The 26724-nt window shown below is 47.8% G+C and overlaps 1 protein-coding gene and 1 long non-coding RNA gene across 2 annotated transcripts; both read right to left on the bottom strand.

Moving 5' to 3' along the window:
- Positions 1-371: 371 nt before the first annotated feature.
- On the bottom strand, positions 372-1128 carry LOC310753662. The gene is made up of 2 exons (XR_014543435.1): positions 981-1128; positions 372-928 (listed from the first exon to the last, which is right to left on the bottom strand). It is a non-coding gene; the product is annotated as an uncharacterized lncRNA (long non-coding RNA).
- Positions 1129-4336: 3208 nt separating this feature from the next.
- On the bottom strand, positions 4337-26275 carry FSD1 (fibronectin type III and SPRY domain containing 1). Its single transcript, XM_083594686.1, has 13 exons — positions 26138-26275; positions 23969-24064; positions 23229-23360; positions 22120-22221; positions 20388-20410; positions 18592-18713; positions 16892-17101; positions 14965-15063; positions 13061-13220; positions 12305-12384; positions 8918-9169; positions 6078-6166; positions 4337-4715 (listed from the first exon to the last, which is right to left on the bottom strand). The coding sequence occupies exons 1-13, from the start codon at positions 26150-26152 to the stop codon at positions 4605-4607; spliced, it is 1491 nt and encodes a 496-aa protein (XP_083450812.1). The 5' UTR covers positions 26153-26275; the 3' UTR covers positions 4337-4604.
- Positions 26276-26724: the final 449 nt, after the last annotated feature.

Here is a 26724-nt window from a genome sequence, read left to right on the forward strand (position 1 = left end):
AACCTTTCCCCGATTTGACAGCCCTTACAAGGCGACTGTCTCAGTCACTGGCAGAATCCGTCAGTGGGCGTTCCCTAAACTTCTTCCAACATAAAAGCTGTTTGACGCCAAGTCTCCTCCTAGCCTCCCTGCGCGGAAGTCTCCTGCGCAGAGTGGGGGTGGCCAGTGGAGGTCCTGGGCTCTCCCCGCTGGACCCTGTGGAAGGGTCTTGGAGCCCTCTCTCCGAAGACCTTGCCTCCTCCCCTTCTTTCCTGGTGTCACGCCGATTTCCTTCCCCAATGGAAGTATTCTCCCTCTCCCTGCTGGTCCCTTCTCCTGCATCATCGGAGAGCCCTACCTCCACTCTGGGCTCCGATGTCAGTTCCCTGACAGTCTCTTTGATATGTTTCTATACACACGTGTTCAGTTTGGTTGTTTGTTGAGCCTAATGTTTCACTTTCCCCTCAGGGAGCTCATACGTAGTTATCCTCGCAGCAATTCCAGCGAGGCAGGCAAGACCGAGAGGCTGTGGCTGGCTGTAAGGCTTCCCATTGAGCTTCATGGCTGAGCAGGAATTCGAACCCAGACCTCCCAGGTCCTAGTCCAAGGGTCAGCAAACTTTTCCAGCAGGGGGCCGGTCCACTGTCCCTCAGACCTTGTGGGAGGCCGGACTAGATAGATAATTTATTGTGGTCGGAGACCAGCTTATAAAACACACAATCCCAGAAGGAAAACAAACATTTAAAACAATGTGCAACAATAAATTTAAAATTTATAAATGTGATAAGCGTATAGACACTTAAAACTTTAAGATAAGCTACTGCAGAGAGATGACTCGGAGTCACCGATGGAACCAAGTTTGGGGATTTTCTTAAACTAGTTTGGGTCGGGGGATGGTCTGCACCTACACAGAATCTAGCAACCATCTGGGTCGTCTTCTGATCTTTGCCTAACAGGAAAAGGTCACATTTTTGCTTTTCTGGGAGGTCAGCGAGCCTCACCAGCAGGGGATCAATGGTCTCACTCCGTGCCTCTTCTTAAAAGGGACATCTAAAGAACAAGCGCTCCGGGCTTCCTATCTCCCCCAATGAACAGGCACAAAGTCTCTGAGCATATGGGACTTTTTAAAAGGATCCTTCCAGGACCGGCGAGGGCGGAGCTGAGCTTCTGGCAGGGGGCCGGACTTCTTTTGGGGGGACCCCCCTTCTTTTGGGGGGACCTTCTTTTGGGGGGACCTTTAGACGGCCTGAAGAGGCTTCGCTTTACCTGGCCCAATTGCCGTCCCAATAGTTTGGCTTCTCCAGACTTTTAGACGACATCTGAAGGCAGCCCTGTTTAGGGAAGCTTTTAATGTTTGATGTACTACAGTATTTTAATATTTTTTTGGAAGCGGTGATGCAAAACAAAAAGACGATGTTGTAGAGAAGTCACTTGAATTCGCTCTAAGAGCCCCACAAATCCTCAGAGGCAGCTGGGTTGTGCAGAAATCTGGAATTTATTGTTAAGGCTGGAAGCTGGTTGCGTGGTATGAAAGAGTCGTTTTCTAAAAAAACAAACCAACAACTCTACGAGCTTGTAGATTAAGGAGGTACTCTGTTCTGCAATGGTTCCCTCCATTATGCCACCATATGACTGCTGTCCAGGTAGGGCAACAAAAGGGGGGGGGACACAAAAATAAACCAAAACGTTTGTGGTGTAAAAGAGGTCATGGGACTGCAGCAGGGAGTTGCAGGATATGCACCAATTGCTGACCAAACTTTGGCAGGAAGAAACAGTGCTGAAAGCGGGAGCACGTCTGACCTCCCCAATAACATCTCAAGCACAAACCGTAATAAATGCATGATCAAAAACCAGAGGGAGCTTTTGAGCAGGCAGTCGGGGACATTGTCATTTTAAAGGGTCTCAGGGCCACTGACCACATTCCAAACAGCAATGTTTCTGATCGGCTTACTACACTTTTTAGTGATAGCTGATCCAAGGCCATTTGATGTACCATTGGGGGGCTATTAATTCGCTAGTGAAGATTTATCATTGAAACAGTTCATTATCCTGGAAGAACTGTCCTGTCTGCTGCTGTGCTCGGAGCACCCTATTGCGACGTTTGGAGCACCCATCATCTCACATCTGTAGGATATTGACTGTGGAAAGGCATTCTAGACTAAAGGCATTCTATACGCGGCAGCTAGACTGGTGACTGGGAGCGGCCGCCGAGACCACATAACACTGGTCTTGAAATACCTACATTGGCTCCCAGTACGTTTCCGAGCACAATTCAAAGTGTTGGTGCTGACCTTTAAAGCCCTAAACGGCCTCGGTCCAGGATACCTGAAGGAGCGTCTCCTCCCCCATCGTTCAGCCCGGACACTGAGGTCCAGCTCCGAGGGTCTTCTGGCGGTTCCCTCCCTGCGAGAAGCCAAGTTACAGGGCACCAGGCAGAGGGCCTTCTCGGTAGTGGCGCCCGCCCTGTGGAACGCCCTCCCACCAGATGTCAAAGAGAACAACAACTACCAGACTTTTAGAAGACATCTGAAGGCAGCCCTGTTTGGGGAAGCTTTTAATGTTTGATGTATTACAGTATTTTAATATTTTTTTGGAGGCTGCCCAGAGTGGCTGGGGAAGCCCAGCCAGATGGGCGGGGTATAAATAATACATTATGATGATGATGATGATGATGATGATGATGATGATGATGATGCCTCCATTTCAGTGATCTTTGACAGTGACTTACCACCCCTTCCATTCCTGTTCATGGACTATTTATTTGATTCTTTTTAGTTTGTGACTCTGTGCACATATTATATGTCTTCTGCTTATGAATTTTGAAATGGTATAGTGTTATAAAAACATTGTTGGTATATTATTAGCCGACGTGTTGCTTGTTATTGTTCAGTCTGCTCTTAAATGAGCTGTTGTTCCTTAAAAGAGAGGGAGGGCAGCTGCAAGGCCCCAGATTCAAATCCAGCCTCGTTGCAAGTCTGGACTGTGAAATACTCCTTGCAGAGGACTTGGCTGCTCAGTGTTGACAGTACTGAGCCGGGGGACAAATAATACAACTTGGTACAAATTGGTTCGTGCTGGAGGAGGCCAAACACCGGCTTTGCATTGCACGGGTTCAGTTCCCGACAGCTCCCCTTTAAAAAAAGACTTCTGCCAATCAGAGGAGACCTTACTATGTGATACGGGCATAGAGTCTGATGTGGCCCAATATTAAAGGTAAAGGTAAAGGGACCCCTGACCATTAGGTCCAGTCGTGGCCGACTCTGGGGTTGCGGCGCTCATCTCGCTTTATTGGCCAAGGGAGCCGGCGCACAGCTTCCGGGTCATGTGGCCAGCAGGACTAAGCCGCTTCTGGCGAACCAGAGCAGTGCACGGAAATGCTGTTTACCTTCCCGCCGGAGTGGTACCTATTTGTCTACTTGCACTTTGACGTGCTTTCAAACTGCTAGGTTGGCAGGAGCAGGGACCGAGCAACGGGAGCTCACCCCGTCGCAGGGATTCGAACCACCTGATCGGTAAGTCCTAGGCTCTGTGGTTTAACCCGCAGCGTCACCCGTGGCCCAATATTATGTGCCTCTAATGTTTTAGAAGGTGGGTGGGACGCCGCTTTGCAGTCCCCCAAAGCTGCTACCCATCAAAGCTGGCGATACTGATCCTGACCTGTTTCCGACAGTGTCCTGAGTGTCACTGGGATGCCACCCATCTTAAAAGACTGCCAGGTTATTTCAGAACGCCTTGCTATTTCTATTGCAATGGGTTCAGCCTTTCTGCAGGGACGCGGGTGGCGCTGTGGGTTAAACCACAGAGCCTAGGACTTGCCAATCAGAAGGTTGGTGGTTCGAATCCCAGGTAGCCCCACGTAGAGCGCATTGCAATAGTCCAAGCGAGAAATCACTAGAGCATGCACCACTCTGGCGAGACAGTCCACGGGCAGGTAGGGTCTCAGCCTGCGTACCAGATGGAGCTGGTAGACAGCTGCCCTGCCCTGGGTGCGCCAGCCCTTGCCAAAGACTTTAAAAAGCAAATAGGCAGCGGTGCGGGCCCGCCGACGCCATTCGCGGCCTGCGCTATCCTTTTCCCCCCTCCCCCCGCAAACAAATTATGCAACGTCAGGACTCCGTGTTACTTCGTTTCATTTGCATAACGTCAGAATTTGGACTGAGTCGCCGCAGAATGTCTTTTAAAAAAACGAAACCAGAACAAAACACGGCATGGGCTGTACGAGCGGTAGCCTTGCGGGCTGGTCTTTTCTCTCTCTCTCCCCCCCCCAGCCTTTTCCATACGTTTCTGACCATGCAAAACCTTCTGCCCCACATCTCGTCGAAGGCAAAAGTGGAGATTTGGTGTGTTGGTGGTGTTTACAATCGTAGACAGATAAAACAACATAATACATTCATGGCGTGAGCGTGTTTCGAGCAAAAGTCCACCCCCCCCAACTCTGTTGCTTTGGCATGGGTCAAGAGCGCCTGGGAGGGTGGTGCAAACCGTTATTGAGAACACACAAAAAAACCCAAAACCCACAACATTTGTAGTTAAGAGTCCACTTCCTTATTCAGCTGGGAGTTGCCCAAGGCCTCTCTTGCGGCCAGAGGGTCCCAATCCTGCAAAACGAGGGAAGTGGCACGTTTCTAAGACAGGCTGGCGTTGGAGCTACTCGTGGCGCTGTTTCTCTTCTGAAGGCATTTGATGGCGCTGGGGACTTGCAAACCCGAGTAGACGTGGAAGCTGCCGCACCAGACCTAACATAAAAGAGGAAAACAGCCAGGGCATTAGGAAAAGGGAATCTGCGTTACGTATAGTGAACGTTAAAGGTAAAGGGATCCCTGACCATTAGGTCCAGTCGTGGCCGACTCTGGGGTTGCGGCGCTCATCTCGCTTTATTGGCCGAGGGAGCCGGCGTACAGCTTCCGGGTCATGTGGCCAGCAGGACTAAGCCGCTTCTGGCAAACCAGAGCAGCGCACGGAAACTCCGTTTACCTTCCCGCTGGAGTGGTACCTATTTATCTACTTGCACTTTGACGTGCTTTCGAACTGCTAGGTTGGCAGGAGATAGTGAACGTTAGGAATGCTGAAATGCATTAACTCCAGAATGTTTCCGGGTAACTCTCATGTGAGCAGTTAAATTTGGTCTTGTGCATGGGTAGGGAAACTAAGGCCCGGGGGCCGCATCCGGCCCAATCGCCTTCTAAATCTGGTCTGCGGATGGTCTGGGAAGCAGCGTGTTTTTACATGAGTAGAATGTGTCCTTTTATTTACAATGCATCCCTGGGTTATTTGTGGGGCATAGGAATTCGTTCATTATTATTTTTTTCAAAATACAGTCCGGCGCCCCACAAGGTCTGAGGGACAGTGAACCGTCCCACGGCTGAAAAAGTTTGATGACCCCTGGACTCTCATGGGAGGTATTTCGTGACGTTGTTCATTTTGTTTTTGTGTGTTTGCATGACTTGGACTGTGTTATAAGAATTCTAAGGTCTCAAATACAGTGGTACCTCAGGTTAAGTACTTAATTCGTTCCGGAGGTCTGTTCTTAACCTGAAGCACCACTTTAGCTAATGGGGCCTCCTGCTGCCACCGTGCCGCCGGAGCACAATTTCTGTTCTCATCCTGAAGCAAAGTTCTTAACCTGAAGCACTATTTCTGGGTTAGCGGAGTCTGTAACCTGAAGCGTCTGTAACCTTTCAGTTCAACAATTCCTTTGATAAAATACATATTTTGTGATGTGCAAATGGCTTTAGATCCCTATGAGGTCCATAAATGACCATGTAGCATATATTCAACACAAAAAACAGCGACAATTTGTTGTTGACAAAGGACAGCTGGACATATAAAAGGCCCCGTTACCATCCGTAGCTTAGGGCCTCATCAAACCTGAATCTAGCCCTGATGTGAACGCCAATACTTTGCATATATATTTCTTTCGCTATATGTTTTGCGTACAAAAGCTTTTGAATATTTTAACAAGTGTTCGAACATCGTTCTAATTTCGAGGAAAGAGTCAGCATTGAACATGATTTGGCTTCCGAGCCGCAGATTAGCTACTCCGCCAACAACTGTTGTTTTTCTCCAGCAGATAAAGGCACAAACTCCAAAACTCTTACCATGAACGCCGGAAGAACGGGCTGGGAAAATTTGGCCCGGAAAGTGTGCAGGAGCTGTTTGGTTTTGGCATTGTAGAACGAGAGGAAACCTGCAAATCGGACAACACAGGATCCATTTGAGGCAAGAGGAAAAAGCAATATCCGGTCAAAGGGACCTGTCTGCACTAGGTCAAAGAGCTACTGCATTTTTCCATCTATTAGACGCCCCCATATATAAGACTCCCCCCTATTTTAGGGGACTGAATTTTAAGAAAATGAGGGGAGATGGCCGAAAGTTATTGAGCCTCCCCCCCATGCGTGCTTTCGAACTGCTAGGTTGGCAGGAGCAGGGACCGAGCAACAGGAGCTCACCCCGTCATGGGGATTTGAACTGCTGACCTTCTGATCGACAAGCCCAAAAGGCTCAGTGGTTTGGACCACAGCGCCACCTGCGCCCATTGCCCAGGACTGGCATGAGGAGCAGAATGCAATGTCAGCCGCACTCGGTGGCACATTGCTGGCGAAACCGCCGCCCAGCCCCCCCGAGTCCCTTCGCCAACAATGCTTGCTGGAGGAAGTCAAGAAGCAGGCGTCTCCACTGTATTTAGGGTCAGCAGATGGAAGGTGATAAGGTTTTTGCCATGGCCTGATGCATACCCATCAACTGTCACAGGACACCCCAGATCTCCCAGGATGTCCCGTTTCGGCTCCCGCGAGAACACAGCCTCGAAAGACGCCCGTTTCTCAGGGGCTGTGCTGTGGGATGTGATACATAAGTAGCAGTCAAGTACAACATTCTTTGTTTTCCTAGAGTGGACATGCAGGGGGATGTTTGGTCCAGCCAGTCGGAACTTCCTGTTACCTCCTGGGCTGGAACATGCTTTCTTTGCATGTGACTAGAGGTGGGCGTGACCTTACCTGTTCAGGTAACAAAAGCAAAAGGCACACAGCACTCTCTCTCTTTGACTTCCTCCGTCATTGGAGCAGCGTCTTAGCTAGAAATGCACTGGGATTATCCCCATATGGGATAGCACCACATGCATATATCTGTAACTAAGTCTGCCTTCAGGGATCCAACTGTGAACTGATGTTGTAAGTAAACTTCTTCTATTGACTTTAAATAAGATTGCCATGTCTTTATTCTTTTAAGAGAGATAGAAAGGGAACTTACTAGGAACATACAATTCAATACTGAATTGTATGATATTGAGAGGCTTACACAAGCCTGCAACCAGCTATCTGCTGTGCGTTTAAAAGGGGAACGTAAAACTCTGCTAAGTAAAAGAACTTGCTAGCACAAGTTAGAAAGGATATCAATAAACAACATATCCTGCCTCCCTGAACACTCCCACACGCGCTCTCATGTAAGTCACCTGGTTCCCACAAGACTGTGGCCCCCAATGACGTTTGTCCCGATTTCACTTAGAAGGTATGCTGAAGATTATTGGCTTGCAAATGTCCTGTCCTCACTTGCTGTCAATTGCATTCGTATTTAAATTGGTGGCGGCATATCACCATAAAACTGGAACTGGTTTTATGCATAGTGATGTCAATGTCTGAGAATCATCGAGCGGGAAGGGACCCATCTATTCCAACTCCCTGCATTGCAGGAATCTCAAAAAGCGGTTCCCCATCCAATCTGAAACCACACCGGACCCTGCTTAGCTTTGCAAATGTGCTAGCAGTTGCATCCATTCGCTATAGGATCCCTGATTGGTTGGGATCACTGCCACTTTGCAGAAACTTTGCAGCCAGAGTAAACCAATGGGAGTTGTTAAGTTTATCTGGAGGGCTCCTACCTGCTATGGGTCAATCTGATCCTACCAGGCATGGATAGTTATTCTGTTTGTAGAGATTTGTGCCCTAGGCTTCCAGCCAACAGAGCATTTCTAGCTATGATAAAAAAACGAATAAAAAATTATATATATATTAAAAAAACCAGAGCATTTCTAGCTAAAACGCAGCTCCAATGACGGAGGAAGTCAAAGAGAGAGAGTGTTGCGTGCCTTGTGCTTTTGTTACTTGAACAGGTAAGGTCACGCCCACCTCTAGTCACATGCAAAGGAAGTATGTCCCAGCCCAGGAGGAAACAGGAAGCTCCGACTGGCTGGACCAAACATCCCCTTGCATGTCCGCTCTAGGAAAAGAAAAAATGTTGTACTTGACTGCTACTTACTGTATTTTTCGTTCTATAGGACGCACTGGACTATAGGAGGGGGAAAACAGGGGGGGGGGGAATTCTCCTCCTCTTTGCTCAGCGCCCCTTCAGTGAAGTGGCAGGAGAAACGGAGCCCCTTCCATTTCTCTTCCCGCTTCACTGAAGGGGTGGTGCGCAGAGAGGGAAAACTGTGCAGCGCCTCTCCAGCGAAGCAAAGCCTGGAGAGCAAGACGGATCGGTGTGCACCGACCCCTCTCGCTCTCCAGGCTTCAGACGGCTATCCGGGGCTTCAGGCAGCTATCCACAAGCCTTCGGAGCGCAGTGGGAACTCCTGATGTGCTCCGAAGGCTTGTGGATAGCTGCCTGAAGCCCCTGGAGCGCAGCAGGAGTTCCCGCTGTGCTCTGGGGGCTTCAGCGAAAGCAGCGCGAAGCCTCCAGAACGCGGGGGGAGCTCTCCCTCTGCGCTTTGGAGGCTTCGCGATGCTATCGCTGAAGCCAAGGAGCCCGCATTCGCTCCATAGGACGCACACACATTTCCCCTTAATATTTGGAGGGGGAAAAGTGTGTCCTATAGAGCAAAAAATACAGTATGTATCACATCCCAAATCGCTTTGCTGCGTCGCTTAGCTCAGAGGGGGACAAATATGGAATGGGAAACCTGGAAGGAATTATTATGTCCCGGAAGCAGCTCGTGAGATCTCACCTTCGTGAAAATTGCAGTATATGCCGATGATGTCCGGGACTGGTACGTCTAAGATTTTCGATTTGTTGTTGTGTTTGGCAGTGAAGCTGACTTGGAGCCAGTTGTTGAGGTGGAGGCACCAAGATGAAGGCGTCTTGCCCAGCTGGTCAAACTTGCCTAGAGTCCGGTAAGCCACCCCGACTGCGAAAGCTTTGCTGTCCCGGTCGTATCGCACCTCCCAGTAGTGGTCACCCCCATCAATTAGCGTGTCACCTGCAACGCAGAGGAATGGGGTGTTCGTCAGATCGAGGCCGGGGTTCGAGACTTGGGATCTCCTCAGCTGCCTTCCCCAAATACTGTATTTTCCCGTGTATAAGACGCCCCTACTTTGGGGGGCTCCCATTTTATAAAATGGGGGTTGGGGTGGCTGAGATGACTGGCAGAATCCACGACCAAGGAAAAGAGACGGTGGAAGAAGATTGGAAGAAATTTAAAGTTTATCTTAAGAACTGTTGTAAAATTAATGAGTGCTAAAATGTCATGGGTAATGTAAAACAGAATTGCAGCGATAAATAATTGGGTAAGAGAAAAAGGATTAAAGAAAGTGAATTATAAGTAATTGAAATTAGGGGTTGCTGAAAAAGTTTAAAATAGGGATGCAGAAAAGGGAGGTATGGGGAAGTCGTTGAAATAAGGTTTAAGAAAAAGAGGTTATGAAATTATACGTGTTTATATGTTTGTTTGTCTATGTACTGTCGGTTGTATTGTGTTTTAATTTATGTTGGAAAATTAATAAAAATTTATATAAAAAATAAAAAATAAAATGGGGGTTGGGGGAGATGGCTCAGAGTTGTTGAACTTTTTTTTATTTTGGAGGGGAAAGCCGAAAATCACTCACCCGGCTCACAGACGCTGCCAATCGCACGAGTCGCAGAAGAAAACAAGCCCCAGCAGCCGCAAACCGCGCACACAATTGCTGTAGCGGCAGCCGAACCACAGCAGCCTTTGCCGCAGCCACAAATCACCCACCCAATTGCCACTGAAAAGCTCCTACTCACAGCTGCAACCTATTGCCCGTCCCGTGTATGCACTATCTGTGTATAAGACTCCCTCTGGGAGATGTTATATAATGAGATGAAAAAAAATGTATAAAGTCAGTAATAGATGTTGGAAATGTAAAGAAAAAGAGGGAACATTTTATCACATGTGGTGGGAATGTAAAAAAGGTGAAATGCTTCTGGGAGATGATATATAATGAGTTGAAAAAAATGTTGAAATATACATTTATAAAGAAACCAGAAGCATTTTTATTGGGCATTGTTGGGAGTGATATAAATAGAAAGGAATGTAAGCTCTTTTTATATGCAATTACAGCAGCAAGAATATTACTGGCCCAAAAATGGAAGCAAGAAGAGTTACCGACGATTGAAGAATGGAGGATGAAGTTCATGGACTATGCAGAACTAGATAAACTAACAGGAAGGATTCGAAACCGGCGGGACCAGAAATTCACGGAAGACTGGAGTAAATTTACGGACTATTTGAAAAGTATTTGTGAAGATCAAACGACGTTTGTAGGTTTGCAAGATGTTTTGTGAGGAGTATTATTGGAAGTATTGCAAAAATGGAGAAGGATGATTTGTTAAGAGATGTGAAGGCAATATAAAGTTAAGAAATGCATAAGAAGTGGTCAAAACGGTGGATCATCAGAGGTGCTGACGGAAGTCTAAAAAGATTGTATAAGTGATACGTTTTGTGGTACATTTTATAATTTATATGTTAAAATCTATAAAAATTATAGATATAGATATAGATTAGATAGATAGATATAGATATAGATATAGATATAGATATAGATATAGATATAGATATAGATATAGATGATATAGATGATATAGATATAGATATAGATATAGATATAGATATAGATATAGATATAGATATAGATATAGATATAGATATAGATATATGACGCCCGCCCCCAATTTTAAACTTTATTTTAGAGTAAAAAAACCCCTCGTCTTATACACCGGAAAGTACGGTATAGTCTCACCCGCACCGTATATCTAAAGCACGTTGAAAGCATGTGGCAATCCTGGGACGTGCTGTTTACCCTTCCCCAAAGTAGCACGAGTACTTTAAATGTATTCTGTGGACAGAGGTGCCAACTTGAATAAAAGGTTCGTAGCTTGGGGGTTCTCCTGGATGCTTTGCTGTCGCTTGAGGTTCAGGTGGCCTCAGTGGCCTGGCGTGCCTTCCATCAGCTTCAGCTGCTGGCCCAGCTATGCCTCTATCTAGACAGGGATAGCCTAACTACTGTCATCTATGCTCTGGTAACCTCAAGGTTAGATTACTACAATGCGTTATACGTAGGGCTGCCTCTGAAGACTGTTCGGAAACTTCAGCCGGTGCAGAATTGAGGCAAGACGGTTTAAGCATATTACACCAATCCTGGTCCAACTGCACTGGCTACCAATGAGTTTCCGGGCCCGATTCAAAGTGCTGGTTTTGACCTATAAAGCCTTAAATGTCTCAGGACCCCAATACCTCAAGGAGCGCCTCTTTCATATGAACCGACCCAGACCCTGAGATCCTATTCCAAGACCCTCCTTCCTGTGCCTCCTCCTCGAGAGGTCCAGAGGGTGGCAACATGAGAACAGGGCCTTTTCTGCAGTGGCTCCCCGTCTGTGGAATGCTCTCCCCAGGGATGTTCGCCTGGCACCTTCATTACACACCTTTTGGCACCAGGCCTTTGGTTGACCTGATTGACATCCTTTACCCTTTTCCCCCAGTAGTGATGTATGGAAGTGAAAGCTGGACCATAAAGAAGGCTGATCGCCGAAGAATGGATGCTTTTGAATTCTGGTGCTGGAGGAGACTCTTGAGAGTCCCATGGACTGCAAGAAGATCAAACCTCTCCATTCTGAAGGAAATCAGCCCTGAGTGCTCACTGGAAGGACAGATCGTGAAGCTGAGGCTCCAATACTTTGGCCACCTCATGAGAAGAGAAGACTCCCTGGAAAAGACCCTGATGTTGGGAAAGATGGAGGGCACAAGGAGAAGGGGACGACGGAGGACGAGATGGTGGGACAGTGTTCTCGAAGCTACCAGCATGAGTTTGACCAAACTGCGGGAGGCAGTGGAAGACAGAAGTGCCTGGCGTGCTCTGGTCCAGGGGGTCACGAAGAGGCAGACACGACTAAACGACTAAACAACAACAACCCTTTAAAAATGTGGTTCTTTTTGGGAGGGGGGTGTTATTGGGTTATTGTTTCTATTTTGACTATATATATCGTGATCTTTTCTGTGAACCGCCCTGAGAACTCCCCGGTGATGAACAAACAGCAAAAGAATAAAGCGATGAAAACACAAAAAGCACCTGGAGTTCTGGGCAGGGAAGCTTCTTACCCAACACAGTATAGGATTCAGCCGTGAAGCGGTCCCTTCCACTGCGGCCTGTGGGCATCCTTTTGGGAGACTGAACGCACCTGAAGATAAGAAGGAGAGAGTGAGGGGGAAAGAGGTAGTGGAGAACTCTACTCTGAGACAGGCACCCAATATTTGGTGCTGACAGTGCTGGCTCCAGGATTTGTTGCAGGGGAGAGGGGCCTGGACACGGGTAAAAAAAGGTAAAGGACACCTGGATGGTTAAGTCCAGTCAAAGGCGACTATGGGGTTGTGGCGCTCATCTTGCCTTCAGGCCGAGGGAGCCGGCGTTTGTCCGCAGACAGCTTTCCGGGTCATGTGGCCAGCAGGACTACACCGCTTCTGGTGCAATGGGACACCGTGACGGAAACCAGAGCACACGGAAACGCTGTTTACCTTCCCACCAGACACCAGAGTGGTACCTATTTATCTACTTGCACTGGTGTGCTTTCGAACTGCTAGGTTGGCAGGAGCTGGGACAGAGCTGAAATGGGAGCTCACCCCATCGCGGGGATTCGAACCGCCAATCTTCCGAACGGCAAGCCCAAGAGGCTCAGTGGTTTAGACCACAGCGCCACCCGCGTCCCTGCTTCTCATGGGCCCCTGTGGAAACAGGATGCTGGACTTGATGGGCCACTGGCTCTCTGTATGTCTGTAGGCTGTCATGGGAGCTGGAATGTAACAATATCTGGGGTGTACCATGTTCGCTACCCCTAGGATAGAGGCAAGAGGTCTTACCTGGCTGGGGAGTTAACTGGCGACGCGGTACGGCCCTTCCCGTCCTTTTCGCGAGCTTTGATGTCTTGCACCTTCCCACCCATGGCGTCCCATTCCACGCTGGGGTCTTCCACCTTGAGATTCTGGTGGCTGGTCGTGGCATCAAGGCGGTACACGAAGGCTGAGGGCAGAGAAAGGCAGGTTCTAGTGACGCATTGGAGAGCCATCGAATCATAGAGCTGGGTCATCCAGTCCAACCCATGAAATGCAGAAATCTCAACTAGAGCATCCACAATGGTCCAAGCATAATTCATTTTGCCTCTGTTTCAACAGTGCTTAGATGATGATGATGATGATCTACTGTTCTGTTAATGTTGAAGTACGTTTCCGAGCACAATTCAAAGTGTTGTTGCTGACCTTTAAAGCCCTAAATGGCCTTGGTCCACTATACCTGAAGGAGCGTCTCCACCCCCATCATCCAGCCCGGACATGGAGGTCCAGCTCCGAGGGCCTTCTGGTGGTTCCCTCCCTGCGAGAAGTGAGGTTACAGGGAACCAGGCAGAGGGCCTTTTTGGTGTTGGCTCCCTCCCTGTGGAACACCCTCCCATCAGATGTCAAGGAAATAAGCAACTATCTTACTTTTAAAAGACATCTGAAGGGAGCCCTGCTTAGGGAAGTTTTTAATGTTTGATATTTTATCGTGTTTTTAATATTCTGTTGGGAGCTGTGGGGAAACCCAGCCAGATGGGTGGGTTATAAGTAATAAACAACAACAACGACAATTATTTTATAGATTATAAATGCCGTATTGGTTTGTCACTGAAATAACTTGGCCCTCTACTTAAGGAAGAAGACCCTACCAGCTCCCAAGACAGACTTACCATTAAGAAACATCTCCTAATATTTATCCTTTGTTTGGGGGAAGGGGTAAGGTTGTTCTCAGGCCCAGGACCAGCCACAAGTCCCACCAGTTTGTGGTGGGTCTGTGGTGGGTTCCTACTTTGGCCAACAAACCCTGCCCATTTCAACGTTGCTGTCAGGGGCTCAGGAGCAGGAGCACAGGGGAGAGAGGAAATGGAGAGCGAAGGGGAAGAATCCGAGGGCAGCGTAGGGGACTATGACAGTGGCCCGAGAGATTCCATGAGCTTCTCCAGCGAATCAGAAGATTCCCAGAAGGGGGCGCCGACGGTCAGGGCAAGGGGGGTCCCAGGGGGGACGCACCAGAAACAAGGAGCCAGAGGGGAACCCCAAAGCAGCAGTGGAGGATCGGGACCAGTTTCCCCACCAGAGCGTAGTGGGGGGGAAGAGTCACATGTGTCAGGGCCAGCGTCTCCTCCGGAGGGGAGAGAAAGTGAGTCAGGGCTGACCACGCCTCCAACGGAGGGGAGGTCAGTTGCAGCTAGCCCCCCCAGAGGGGGAAGCAGTGACAGCAGCAGTGAAACGGTCAGGAGGAAAATTGCCGGCTGGGCGCGTGCGCCAAGTTCAAATGTACAGGCGCGGGGAACAGCAGGAGACCCGGATGGGGAACCAGCTCCTAAAGCCCGCCGGAGGGAGGGGGAAGGCTCAGGGGATTCAGCGTCAGAAGAGTCTAGAAAGGGCGAGACCCCAACGGACAGGCGGAACCAGAGGCGGAAAGAACAGAGGAAGAGGTGGAGTAAGGCTAGAGTCTTAAACTGGTGTCAGGGGGGAGGAGACTCAGACGGAGCATCAGCGGTCTGAGAGTTGAGACGTAGAGCTGCACGCTGCAGCTCTGGAAGTGAAACTGAACTTCAATAAAGACTTTTGTACTTAACAACGGAGCAGCGTTGGTCCTTTGTGAGCTGGGACCTCGGGCGGCTCTGACAGTTGCAATTTTAGCAGCGTTCCCTCTCGCTGGTCAAGTCTGGAAGTTTTTGCAAGGGCAAGCCTTCCCAGCGAACGCTCACCTCTCGTTTCCAAAGTGACCGGCTCAGAAAACTCTCCCGCCACAGCTTTGTTGCAGGCTTTGACGCGGAAATTCATGTACTTCATGTCAAATTTCAGCCCTGCAGCAGGAAATGGACAAAGGGTCAACTTCCTTGGCCGACAATTGTGTATAGGTGCTCCCCAAACCCTGCGTTATAAGAATTCTAAGGTCTCAAATATAAAATAAGGTAAAGGGACCCCTGACCATTAGGTCCAGTCATGGCCGACTCTGGGGTTGCAGCGCTCATCTCGCTTTCTTGGCCGAGGGAGCCGGCATACAGCTTCCGGGTCATGTGGCCAGCATGACTAAGCCGCTTCTGGCGAAACCAGAGCAGCGCACAGAAATGCCATTTACCTTTCCACTGGAGCGGTACCTATTTATCTACTTGCACGCTGATGTGCTTTCGAACTGCTAGGTTGGCAGGAGCAGGGACCGAGCAACGGGAGCTCACCCCGTGGCGGGGATTCGAACCGCCGACCTCCTGATCGGCAAATCCTAGGCTCTGTGGTTTAACCCACAGCGCCACCCGCGTCCCCAAATATAAAATAAATGTGCATGGCAAACACATACAGAAGTATATAAACCACGTGTCTGAAATAGTACAGGAAGGCAATCCTGAAGCCATTTTGACTCTCCCAAATGGACCTCAAATGTTTCTCTGCAAGGTGGAAGGAAACAGGAAAAGCTTTCCAATTGTCTTTGGACTGTAGGAGCCTATGCCTCCCTTTGCAAATACAGTCTGGCAAGTATCTGTTAAGCTGAACATACATAATAAATATGCCTAAGAGATTCAGGAACTAAGTATTTACCATCTCAAAGGAATGGCCAGGCTACCCAGAAAATGCAATCAAGTAAGGTATTATTATCAGGTAACTGGCAGACAGGAGAGAAACGACACTCTCAAATTTCTGCCAGAGATCACCTCCTTCTGTGACGTATGTGTGATGTTTTAGGGGGTGGTCTTGGGCTACTGGGTGGACAATTTCAAAAGTCTTTATATGGGCTTGTGCACCATTGTTCTGGGTTCCTCTTCCCTCCTGCGTGTGGTGGGTGGGGACCCTGTTGCAACAGTTTATTTCCTTTAATAAAGATCAGGCTTACTAGCCGCTTTGCTGCTCAATATACTCTGGTTGGCCTCTGTTATTTTCTCCTACCTATAGTGCACCCACTTATGGACTCTTATACGGGCTCTGGAATACCCCACAAGGGAGAGGGAGCAGTTTTTTCTTATAACACTTGCAACCATCTGGCATGCAGGATGAGACGCTCCCTGCCCGCAGACTGTCTCTCCAGAGTGGTGCATGCTCTGGTTATCTCCCGCTCGGACTACTGCCATGCGCTCTACGTGGGGCTACCTTTGAAGGTGACCCGGAAACTGCAACTAATCCAGAATGTGGCAGCTACACTGGTGACTGTGAGTGGCCGCTGGAACCACATAACACCGGTCCTGAGAGATCTGCATTGGCTCCCAGTATGTTTCCGAGCACAATTCAAAGTGTTGGTACTGACCTTGAAAGCCCTAAATGGCCTTGGCCCAGTATATCTGAAGGAGCGTCTCCTCCCCCATCGTTCTGCCCGGACACTGAGGTCCAACTCCGAGGGCCTTCTGGCAGTTCCCTCATTATGAGAAGTGAGGTTACAGGGAACCAGGCAGAGGGCCTTCTCAGTGGTGGCGCCTGCCCTGTGGAACACCCTCCCATCAGATGTCAAGGAAATAAACAACTACCTGACTTTTAGAAGACATCTGAAGGCAACCCTGTTTAGGGAAGTTTTTAATGTTTGATGTTCTATCGTGTTTTTAATATTCTGTTGGGAGCCGTCCAGAGTGGATGGGGAAACCCAGCCAGATGAGCGGGGTATAAATAATAAATTATTATGATTATTATAACCTGCATGGGCTGTCTCACCAGAGAGCGTATACTCAGTCTGCTTAATTCCTTCGATGACCATCCATGGCTGGTCTTCTTTGACCCGGGGGGGACCTTCGAAGTTTGTCCTACGGTACTCTAGCACGTAGTGGTCAATCTTGCTGTCCTCTTCAGGCATCCTCCAAACCAGGGTCACACAGTTATCAGCCACCAAAGATTCGGCTGTGTCTATCTCCGGGGCACTGGGGACTAGGTTTGCAAGTGGACAATCAGAGAGGATAGGTGCACAGAATTATAGATCAGGATACAGTGTCAGATTTACGTATAAGCTAAACAAGCTATAGCTTAGGGCCCCACTCTCTTTGGGGGCCCCAAAAAAATTAAAGGAAAAAAAAAAACCTGGATGTACATTTCCAAAATATAAGATAAAAAACAAACAGAATAAAACCTACATACAGTGTTTTGTGTTGTGTAGGCTCCTATGATGTAAGTCATAGGCCCCGCCTGCTAGCCTGCTCCCTCAGATATCACTGGTTTGCTCATTTCTATGTACAGTGGTACACAAAAAACAGCGACAATTTGTTGTTGACAAAGGACAGCTGGACATAGAAAGGGCCTCAGTAGCTTAGGGCCTCATCAAACCGAAATCCGGCCCTGATCAGGAACCTTACTCAGACTCACCGAAATTAATGCATGTAGCTAATTTAATTCATTTATTTTATTTTGCAAAATCCTGGGTGTGGGACGAGCTCCCGACAAGCAGAACTCAGCAACCAAGGGAGGAGGGCAGCAGGCTAGGCTCCACCCCATTAAAATAATAATTACAAAAATCTTAGGGAATCTGCTTCTTTCGCCTTCCCTCCCTCCAGCTCTTTCCCCTTTGTATCTACGGCAGGGACTGTGTTGTTGTCTTAGAACTTTGCACAGCACCTGGAAAAAGTTTGGGTGAAATGACAAGGCGGCAACCCTGCGTGGTAGGTTAGGCTGGTAGACGGTCAGCCAGCAAGTGGGAATTCGAACCCAGCACCCCCGCAGTGCTTGCCTGACATGCTAACCATCCAGGAACCCCTTTTATGAAGAGGTACGTAGTAAGATCATGGATCCCCTACTGGTGAGGCTCGCCGACCTCCCGCAAAAGCAAAAATTTGACCTTTTGCTGTTAGGCAAAGATCAGAAGAAGACCTGGATGGTCGTCAGTTTCTGTTTACAAATCTGTAGGTGCAGACCATCGCCCAACTCAAAATAGTCCGGCATGAAAATCCCCAAACTCGGTTCCGTGGGTGACTCTGAGTCAACTTCCTGGGATAGTTTATTGTTGAACATTGTTTCTAAATTTATTGTTGTACATTGTTTTACAATTGTTTTAATTGTCTGTTTTAACCATATTTGCACAACAGTTTCTAATGTTGTGAGTGTCCTCTATTTCAGAGACTTCTACTCTGCAGCCTCTTATAGTTTTAACTGCGAGTCTTTTAGTTCTTATGCTCCTACAGTTGTTTTAACTGCTTGCTTTTATTTCTTATCTGTTTTAATTATCAGTTTTTACCCATCCATTATCCGTGTTTAATCTTGTATTTTATTCAGATGTTTTATCCTATGCTTGTTTCTTTGTCCTTATTTGCTCTAACAATTATCGGTTAAAAACAAAACAAAACCTGCTATTTTATTTATATCTTTTTTGTTTGTTTGTTTGTTTTTTATCCTGGTCTGTGACCGTAATAAAGTTCAACCCCGAATACCTGGCAGAAATTTCAGAGACTGCAATATCCGACGCTCCTGGCCAAAATCGACCATCAGGTGGCTCATGTTGTCGCTGACTTTGGCCTTGAGGGAGAGCCGAAACGCAGGCGCCATGGTCACGCTGCGGAGGATTGGGTCCGAAGGGAGGGGGAAGGAGAGGAATTTGTTAGAGAACGTCCCCCCAAAAAAACGACAACCCTCACCCCAACTATAGTGGTACCTCGGGTTACATACGCTTCAGGTTACAGACTCCGCTAACCCAGAAATAGTGCTTCAGGTTAAGAACTTTGCTTCAGGATGAGAACAGAAATCACGGTGGCAGCAGGAGGCCCCATTAGCTAAAGTGGTGCTTCAGGTTAAGAACAATTTCAGGTTAAATATGGACCTCCGGAACGAATTACCGTATTTTTCGTCCTATAGGGCGCACCGGCCCATAGGACGCACCTCGTTTTTTGGGGGGGAAATGAATAAAAAAAATTATTTCCCCCCCAGCCGCGGCTGCAGCCCCAAGCCTTGCGCACACCTGCAGGCTGCCGCCCCAAGCCTCGCATGCCCGGCGGGACCTCCCGCCGGGCGCGCAAGGCTTGCGGACACCCGCCCGAAGCACGGGCTGCCCTCCGGAGGGCTCCCCGTGCTTCGGGCGGCAGGCTAGCTTCCTGAAGCCTAGAGAGATAGAGGCATCAGTGCGCACCGACCCCTCTCACTCTCCAGGCTTCAGCGAAAGCCTGCCTTCGCCCCATAGGATGCACACACATTTCCCCTTCATTTTTGGAGGGGAAAAAGTGTGTCCTATGGGGCGAAAAATATGGTAAGTACTTAACCTGAGGTACCACTGTACATCCACACAAATGGAGGGGGGGGGGCGAAGCAAAGAGGCCCTGGAGCAAAGATTATGAAACATACAAGAACCCAGTGTCTAGACTTTGAGAGGGGTCAGCCCGGAAACCACTGAGAATACCAAGGTTTTTCATCATCATCATCATAATAATAATAATAATAGTAATTTTTTTATTTATACCCTGCCCTTCCTGGTTCAAAAACTGGGCTCAGATCAGCTAACAACAAATTTAAAGCACTTATTTAAAACACCAGATGTCAAAGAGAAAAACAACTACCAGATTTTTAGAAGACATCTGAAGGCAGCCCTGTTTAGGGAAGCTTTTAATGTTTAATAGGTTATTATATTTTAATATTCCGTTGGAAGCCGCCTAGAGTGGCTGGAGAAATCCAGCCAGATGGGCGGGGTATAAATAATAAATTATTATTATTATTATTAAAATTATTATTATTATTATTAGATGCAACAAAAAAACAGCATAAAATACAGTATAAAACGTGAATAACAATAAATCAATTTAGGGGGTGGGTGGGAAGAGAATGCCACAGAACATGCGCAAAGCGTCTTTCCCTGACTACAAGCAAAGGTGAGTTTCAGTCTTTTTGTACAGGATGGGGCAGGTTGCTTCTGAGCACGTACAAAGTGGACTTTCCTTGCAGGGGGAGGGAAGGCCAAGAATAATATGAGGATTAGACACTCGAGCATCCCTCTCCAGGCTGCATATGAACTGCTAAAGTCTCTCGCCCGCCATAACCGAAATTCAGGAAGAAGTCAGGGGTGCGTCGAAAATAAATTGGTCCGCAGCAAGTTGGGCCTTGGAAAAGGCAGGAGGGGTGTGGGATAGGGGCCTGGGCACAGCGACCATGGCGGTATATTTTATGCCCTTTGGTCTAAACGTGGTCTTTGGCAGAGGAGAATACTTGTGGAGCAAGAGGTTTTTTCCGGAATGCAACGTACCTGTCTTTGATCTGTTTAGCAGCCTTCAAAGAAGCGCGAGAAAGAGGGCGAAAGAGTAAAAGAGAGAGAGAGAAAGGGAAGGAGGGGGTCACCTGTTATAATTCAAGACAAGGAAAACAGCACCAAGACATTGCCTGTACAGGGATGAGGAACCTGCAACTTTCCAGGTGTTGCCCCAGCAGCCAGTGATCAGGGATGATCGGTTTTGCAGCCAAGTAAGTTCTGGGCATATGAGACGCGGGTGGCGCTGTGGGTTAAACCACAGAGCCTAGGGCTTGCCGATCAGAAGGTCGGCGGTTTGAATCCCCGCGACGGGGTGAGCTCCCGTTGCTCGGTCCCTGCTCCTGCCAACCTAGCAGTTCAAAAGCACGTCAAAGTGCAAGTAGATAAATAGGTACCACTCCGGCAGGAAGGGAAACGGCATTTCCGTGCGCTGCTCTGGTTCGCCAGAAACGGCTTAGTCCTGCTGGCCACATGACCCGGAAGCTGTACACCAGTTCCCAATAAAGTGAGATGAGCGCCGCAACCCCAGAGTCGGCCACGACTGGACCTAATGGTCAGGGGCCCCTTTACCTTAAGTTTTGGGCCCTCCCCAAGATTCCCCATCTCTGTACTAGACTAAGGAATACCCACGCAAAGTTTAAAAGCACATTGCTCCCAGCAAAGAGTCCCTGAAACTGCCGTCCGTCTGTCCCCTCCCAACTCCCCCATTTGGCCTCAGAACTCATGATCCCGTGATTGAATGTAAAAGCCTATCAACCATCCATTCCTAAAATGCATGGTCAGAGACCTGCAGTTATTGGGCGATGTTATGTACTGAGTTGAATAGGATCCAAAATGTAGCAGTCTGATAGGTCCTAGAACAATAGGATGCAGAATGCAGCAGTCTGATTGGTCCTAGAACAATAGGATTCAGAATGCAGCAGTCTGATTGGTCCTAGAACAATGCAGCAGTATGAATGGTCCTCAGGAGCTACCCAATCCAGCTCCAGGTGGAAGTGAATCCACAACCTGATTGGCCTACAGGAGAATCCCGGAATTAGCCAATCACCTGCAGCCCATTGTCTAAATAACGTCTATAAAGCAGATATTGTGGGGGAACTTCCATTTCTCCTCACCACTATGAGCTGAATAAAGAGCATGAAATCCTCTCTCGACTCCGAGTATATTTCAGGCGGGATACACATTTAATCAATAATCATAATCTGATAATGATGGCCTTATTGCTCTTGTTCTCGCTCTTTGTTGGTGGCTTACAGGACCCCCCACCTAAATTCCCAAAGAAGCGCAGGCCGGTTTGGGCTCTGCGTCAACAGGAATCCCGAAATATTTCCAAAGTCACACAGGCTTTGCAGAGCCTTGCATCTGTTCCGTCATCATTTACCGCATTTTTTGCTCTATAAGACTCATTTTTTCCCTCCTAAAAAGTAAGGGGAAATGTGCGTGCATCTTATGGAGCAAATGCAGGCTGTGCAGCTATCCCAGAAGCCAGAACAGCAAGAGGGATTGCTGCTTTCACTGCGCAGCGATCCCTCTTGCTGTTCTGGCTTCTGAGATTCAGAATATTTTTTTTCTTGTTTTTCTCCTCCAAAAACTAGGTGCGTCTTGTGGTCTGGGGCGTCTTATAGAGCGAAAAATACAGTAATCCTGTTTCTCCAAAATATGTGGGCTGGGAGACTACCCGCCAAGCTCTCTACACCTGACCCACTCCCGAGCGAGCAGCTCTTTGTACCTGGTTGAAGTCATGGTTCTCAGCCCCCTGGAGTGTTTGGTTGGCTGTTTCCAGCAGTTCCTCAGAGCTCTCCAAGGCTTTTGTGCACGCAGCCAGCTGGTTCTGGAGCAAGGAGTGGTTTGTGGAACAGAAGAAGGAGAGAGAGAGAGAGAGAGAGAGAGAGAGAGAGAGAGAGAGAGATGTTATAGCAAGCATGTCTGAGGCAGGGTTCTGCCTGGTTCCCTGTAACTTGGCTTCTCGCAGGGAGGGAACCGCCAGAAGGCCCTCGGCGCTGGACCTCAGCGTCCGGGCAGAATGATGGGGGTGGAGACGCTCCTTCAGGTATACTGGACCGAGGCCGTTTAGGGCTTTCAAGGTCAGCACCAACACTTTGAATTGTGCTCGGAAACGTACTGGGAGCCAATGTAGGTCTTTCAAGACCGGTGTTATGTGGTCTCAGCGGCCGTTTCCAGTCACCAGTCTAGCTGCTGCATTCTGGATTAGCTGCAGTTTCCGGGTCACCTTCAAAGGCAGCCCCACGTAGAGCGCATTGCAGTAGTCCAAGCAGGAGATAACCAGAGCATGCACCACTCTGGTGAGACAGTCTGCGGGCAGGGAGGGTCTCATCCTGCGTACTAGATGGAGCTGGTAGACAGCTGCCCTGGACACAGAATCAACCTGCGCCTCCATGGACAGCTGTGAGTCCAAAATGACTCCCAGGCTGCGCACCTGGTCCTTCAGGGACACAGTGACCCCATTCAGGACCAGGGAGTCTTCCACACCCGCCCACCCCCTGTCCCCCCAAAACAGTCCTTCTGTCTTGTCAGGATTCAACCTCAATCTGTTAGCCGCCATCCATCCTCCAACCGCCTCCAGACACTCACACAGGACCATCACTGGTTCTGATTTAAAAGAGAGGTGGAGCATTTGGGGGCGGAGGGAGGAATCCACAAATCTGATAGCTTGGACTCTGAAATGAGGAATATAGAATTGTAGAGTTGGAAGGGACACTAAGAGTCATCTAGTCTGACCCCCGTGCAATGCAGGGATTATGCACCACTCTGGCCAGACATGCAGGGAGCATGGACCACTCTGGCCAGACATCTCCCTGCAATATAGGTGCCCCTTACCTGCAACTCGTAAGTCCTGCTGGCTCGATCCTGTTTGATCTTCATCAGCATCCCATCTTTCAGTTCGTCCAGCAGGGTGAACAGCGACTGGAACTCCGCCTCAAGGTCTTGCTGGACTCGGTCCGAATTGGCCTGGCAGGATGAAATCAGGCACGTATGAGCTTGATACAAAAATGTATCATATAATTGTTGTAGATCACTGGCTTGTAAATTTGCTAGCTTTAATGAGATGACTGCAGAGGTGGAGATTTGCCAGATTTTTTTGGGGGGGGGAGGTGGTTTTTTTTGCCAGATTTTTTTGATGGGGAGGTGGCACGTGAAAATGTTTATAATAAAAGCAGCAAAGGATTTGAGTCAAGAAAGATCTCAGAAGCAGAGTTATTAACTCAAATAACAGGAAGCATTTTATTATTGAACTATCACTCAGTAGATAAATAGGTACCGCTCCGGCGGGAAGGTAAACGGCGTTTCCGTGCGCTGCTCTGGTTCGCCAGAAGCGGCTCAGTCCTGCTGGCCGCATGACCCGGAAGCTGTACGCCGGCTCCCTCGGCCAATAAAGCGAGATGAGCGCCGCAACCCCAGAGTCGGCCACGACTGGACCTAATGGTCAGGGGTCCCTTTACCCTTTACCTAGTAGGCTGTTTATACAGTCATGCAACTTCCTCTGACGAGGGTCTGCGCCAGGACCTCTCACTGCAGAAATCAAACTCTGCTGACCCCTGAACTCTCAGCCCAGTTACCTCCACATTCTGCAGCATCTGTTTGAGGACGTAGATGAAATTTTGGATTTCCTCGTTTTTCACAGCCAGGGTGGTGATGATCTTCCTAAGGGCGTCCTTAGGGAAAAAACACCTTGAGTCAACGGTTTCTTTTATTTGCGTGTGTTCGTGCATTCCTTTCATGCCCTCTGATGACACTTTAACCACCCAGGTGTCCTTGCTATTGAGTAGTCATGATAAGAATAGAATTGTGGAGTCAGAAGGGACACCCGAGGGTCATCTAGTCCAACCCCCTTGCGATGCGGGACTCTTCCGCTCGGCGTGGGGTTTGAACCCACAGCCCTGAGATTAAGAGTCTCATGCTCTGCCCACTGAGCTACCTGGAGAGGTCAGATACGCTCCCACTTTCTCAATGAAACTTTTTAAAATTTGCTTTTCAAGTTGTCATGAAACTGCAGTGACAAATAAACAAAAAAAAATCAATAATATAGCCAGTGAAAGGCAGGGCACACAAATCCTAAACACCTATCTGTTTATCTATCTATCTATCTATCTATCTATCTATCTATCTATCTATCTATCTATCTCTATCTGTCTGTCTGTCTATCTATCTATCTAGCTATCTATCTATCATCTATCTATATCTATCTATCATCTATCAACTACCTACCTACCTATCTATCTATCCATCTATCTATCTATCTATCTATCTATCATCTATCTATAATTTATCTATCTATCTATCTATCTATCTATCTATCTATCTATCTATCTATATCTATCTATCTATCTATCTATCTATCTATCTATCTATCTATCATCTATCATCTGTCTGTCTGTTATCTATATCTATCATCTATCTATCATCTATTATCTATCTATATCTATCTGTCTATTATCTATCTATATCTATAGCTGTCTGTCTGTCTATTTATCTATCTATCATCTATCTATCTATCATCTATCTATCAATCATCTGTCTATTATCTATCTATATCTATATCTATATCTATATCTATATCTATATCTATATCTATATCTATATCTATATCTATATCTATATCTGTCTGTCTATCTACCTACCTATCATCTGTCTGTCTATCATCTAGCTGCTCTTGTTGCATACAGATATAATCTTTGGCCTGTCTTCTTAATATCTTCTCCCACCAAACGTAGCAAAAATTCTTCCAGCTTTTTTGGAAAAGTATATTTAAACATCTTTTTAAACTCATTATAGATCGATTCCCAAAACTCTTTTATTTTGTTACATGACCACCACATGTGGTAAAAATCGCCGTCCTTTTCCTTGCATTTCCAACAAGTTTTGCTACTTGTCCTATACATTTTTGCCAGTTTGGTGGGAGTGAGATACCAACAATAGACCATTTTCATAACATTCTCTTTTAAAGCAGAGCATGCAGTGAATTTTAGACTCTCATTCTAAAGTTTAGCCCATGCATCATAGTCTATGTTATGTCCCAAGTCAATACCATTTTGTCATGGCTTCTTTTATGAATTCATCTTTTGTGTTCCATTCTAATAAAAGATTGTACATTTTCGAGAGTGGTTTGAGCTTACTTTCTATAATATCTGTTCGGAATTTTGATTTCTTATCTTCAAATCCTAGTTTTTTTATCATCTTTAAGAACATCATTGACTTGATGGTATTGCAGCCATCCTGTCAATTTTTTCTGCAATGCAATTGTAGGGCTTCAATTCCCAACCTTCTACATTTTTTTTAAATCCTTGCACACAGAAAAGCAGGACAGCAGGAGAAGGCCTAGCTTTCTACCTGCAGGGATTTTATTTTGCTTGACTTTGGAGGCACACCTGTACTAGCACCTGTGTTCGCAGCCTAAGAGGCAACGCAGACAGGCACCCGCCGCCCTGAGGTCGCCTCCCCGTCGCACCTTTTCTCCCAATGCAGAAAGCGCTCTCTAATCCCTCTCTCTGCCTTTTGCTTTGCGCCTCAGTCTGCAAAGGCAGCTCCCAAACTCCGCACCCTTGCAACCTCCCCTAAGATGCAAAGTCGACGGGGAACGAGGATGACAAAGCAGAGATGAAGGGAGGAGACAGAAACTCCTTGGCCCAAAGCGAGCATCTCTCCATCGTCCTCAGCTTCCTGGTTGCTGCATCCTGTATCCTCCCTCTTTTTTTCCCTCTGCATCCCTCGCATCAGCATCTTTTTACCTTTTGGTCCCCCATCTTCAGCTGCTTCCTCTCTCATGGACCAGGAAGGATGCTGCGAGGCAGGGGGAAGAATTGGTCCTTCCCCCCTCCCTCTTGTGGAATTAACAAAGCTGATTGGGGGGTTGTGGCCGGGTGGAGGGGAGGGTGGGGGCAGAGAAATGCTTCTGAACTTACTGCCCTTCCTCTCTGCGCAGATGGAAGAGCATGCTGGGAAATGTAGTCCAGTGAGAAAGAGAGAGAATAGAGGAGGGGTGGAACTGGGTGGCGATGAAAGCAGGCTTGTAGACAAAGGATTCGCCTGCATGACTAGGTTCCTGGTGTATTTAGCAGGCTGCAGTTCCTCCAAAGCTGAATAAAAGGTTTTCTTTCAGCACAGGGGATGAAATGTGGGAGGAAGAATGGACAAAATTTAATGATTATTTGGTTAAAGCTGTTGAGTTAAACTAATTGGAAATAGCTTGCAGGTATTAGATTGGCTTAGGATTTTATATAAGTTAAGTGATGAATTAATACAGTGGTACCTCGGGTTACATACGCTTCAGGTTACAGACGCTTCAGGTTACAGACTTTGCTGACCCAGAAATAGT

This window comes from Podarcis filfolensis (genome assembly GCF_964270895.1).
Source record: "Podarcis filfolensis genome assembly, chromosome: 18".
NCBI classification, from domain to species: domain Eukaryota; kingdom Metazoa; phylum Chordata; class Lepidosauria; order Squamata; family Lacertidae; genus Podarcis; species Podarcis filfolensis.

Bases quoted from the DNA above. Each gene is read 5' to 3' on its own strand.
- FSD1 (XM_083594686.1), bottom strand. The intron at 6,167-8,917 runs GTGAGATCTCAC...TCCGATTTGCAG, and splicing joins ATACTGCAATTTTCACGAAG to GTTTCCTCTCGTTCTACAAT. The intron at 4,716-6,077 runs GTAAGAGTTTTG...CTTTTATGTTAG, and splicing joins CCGTTCTTCCGGCGTTCATG to GTCTGGTGCGGCAGCTTCCA.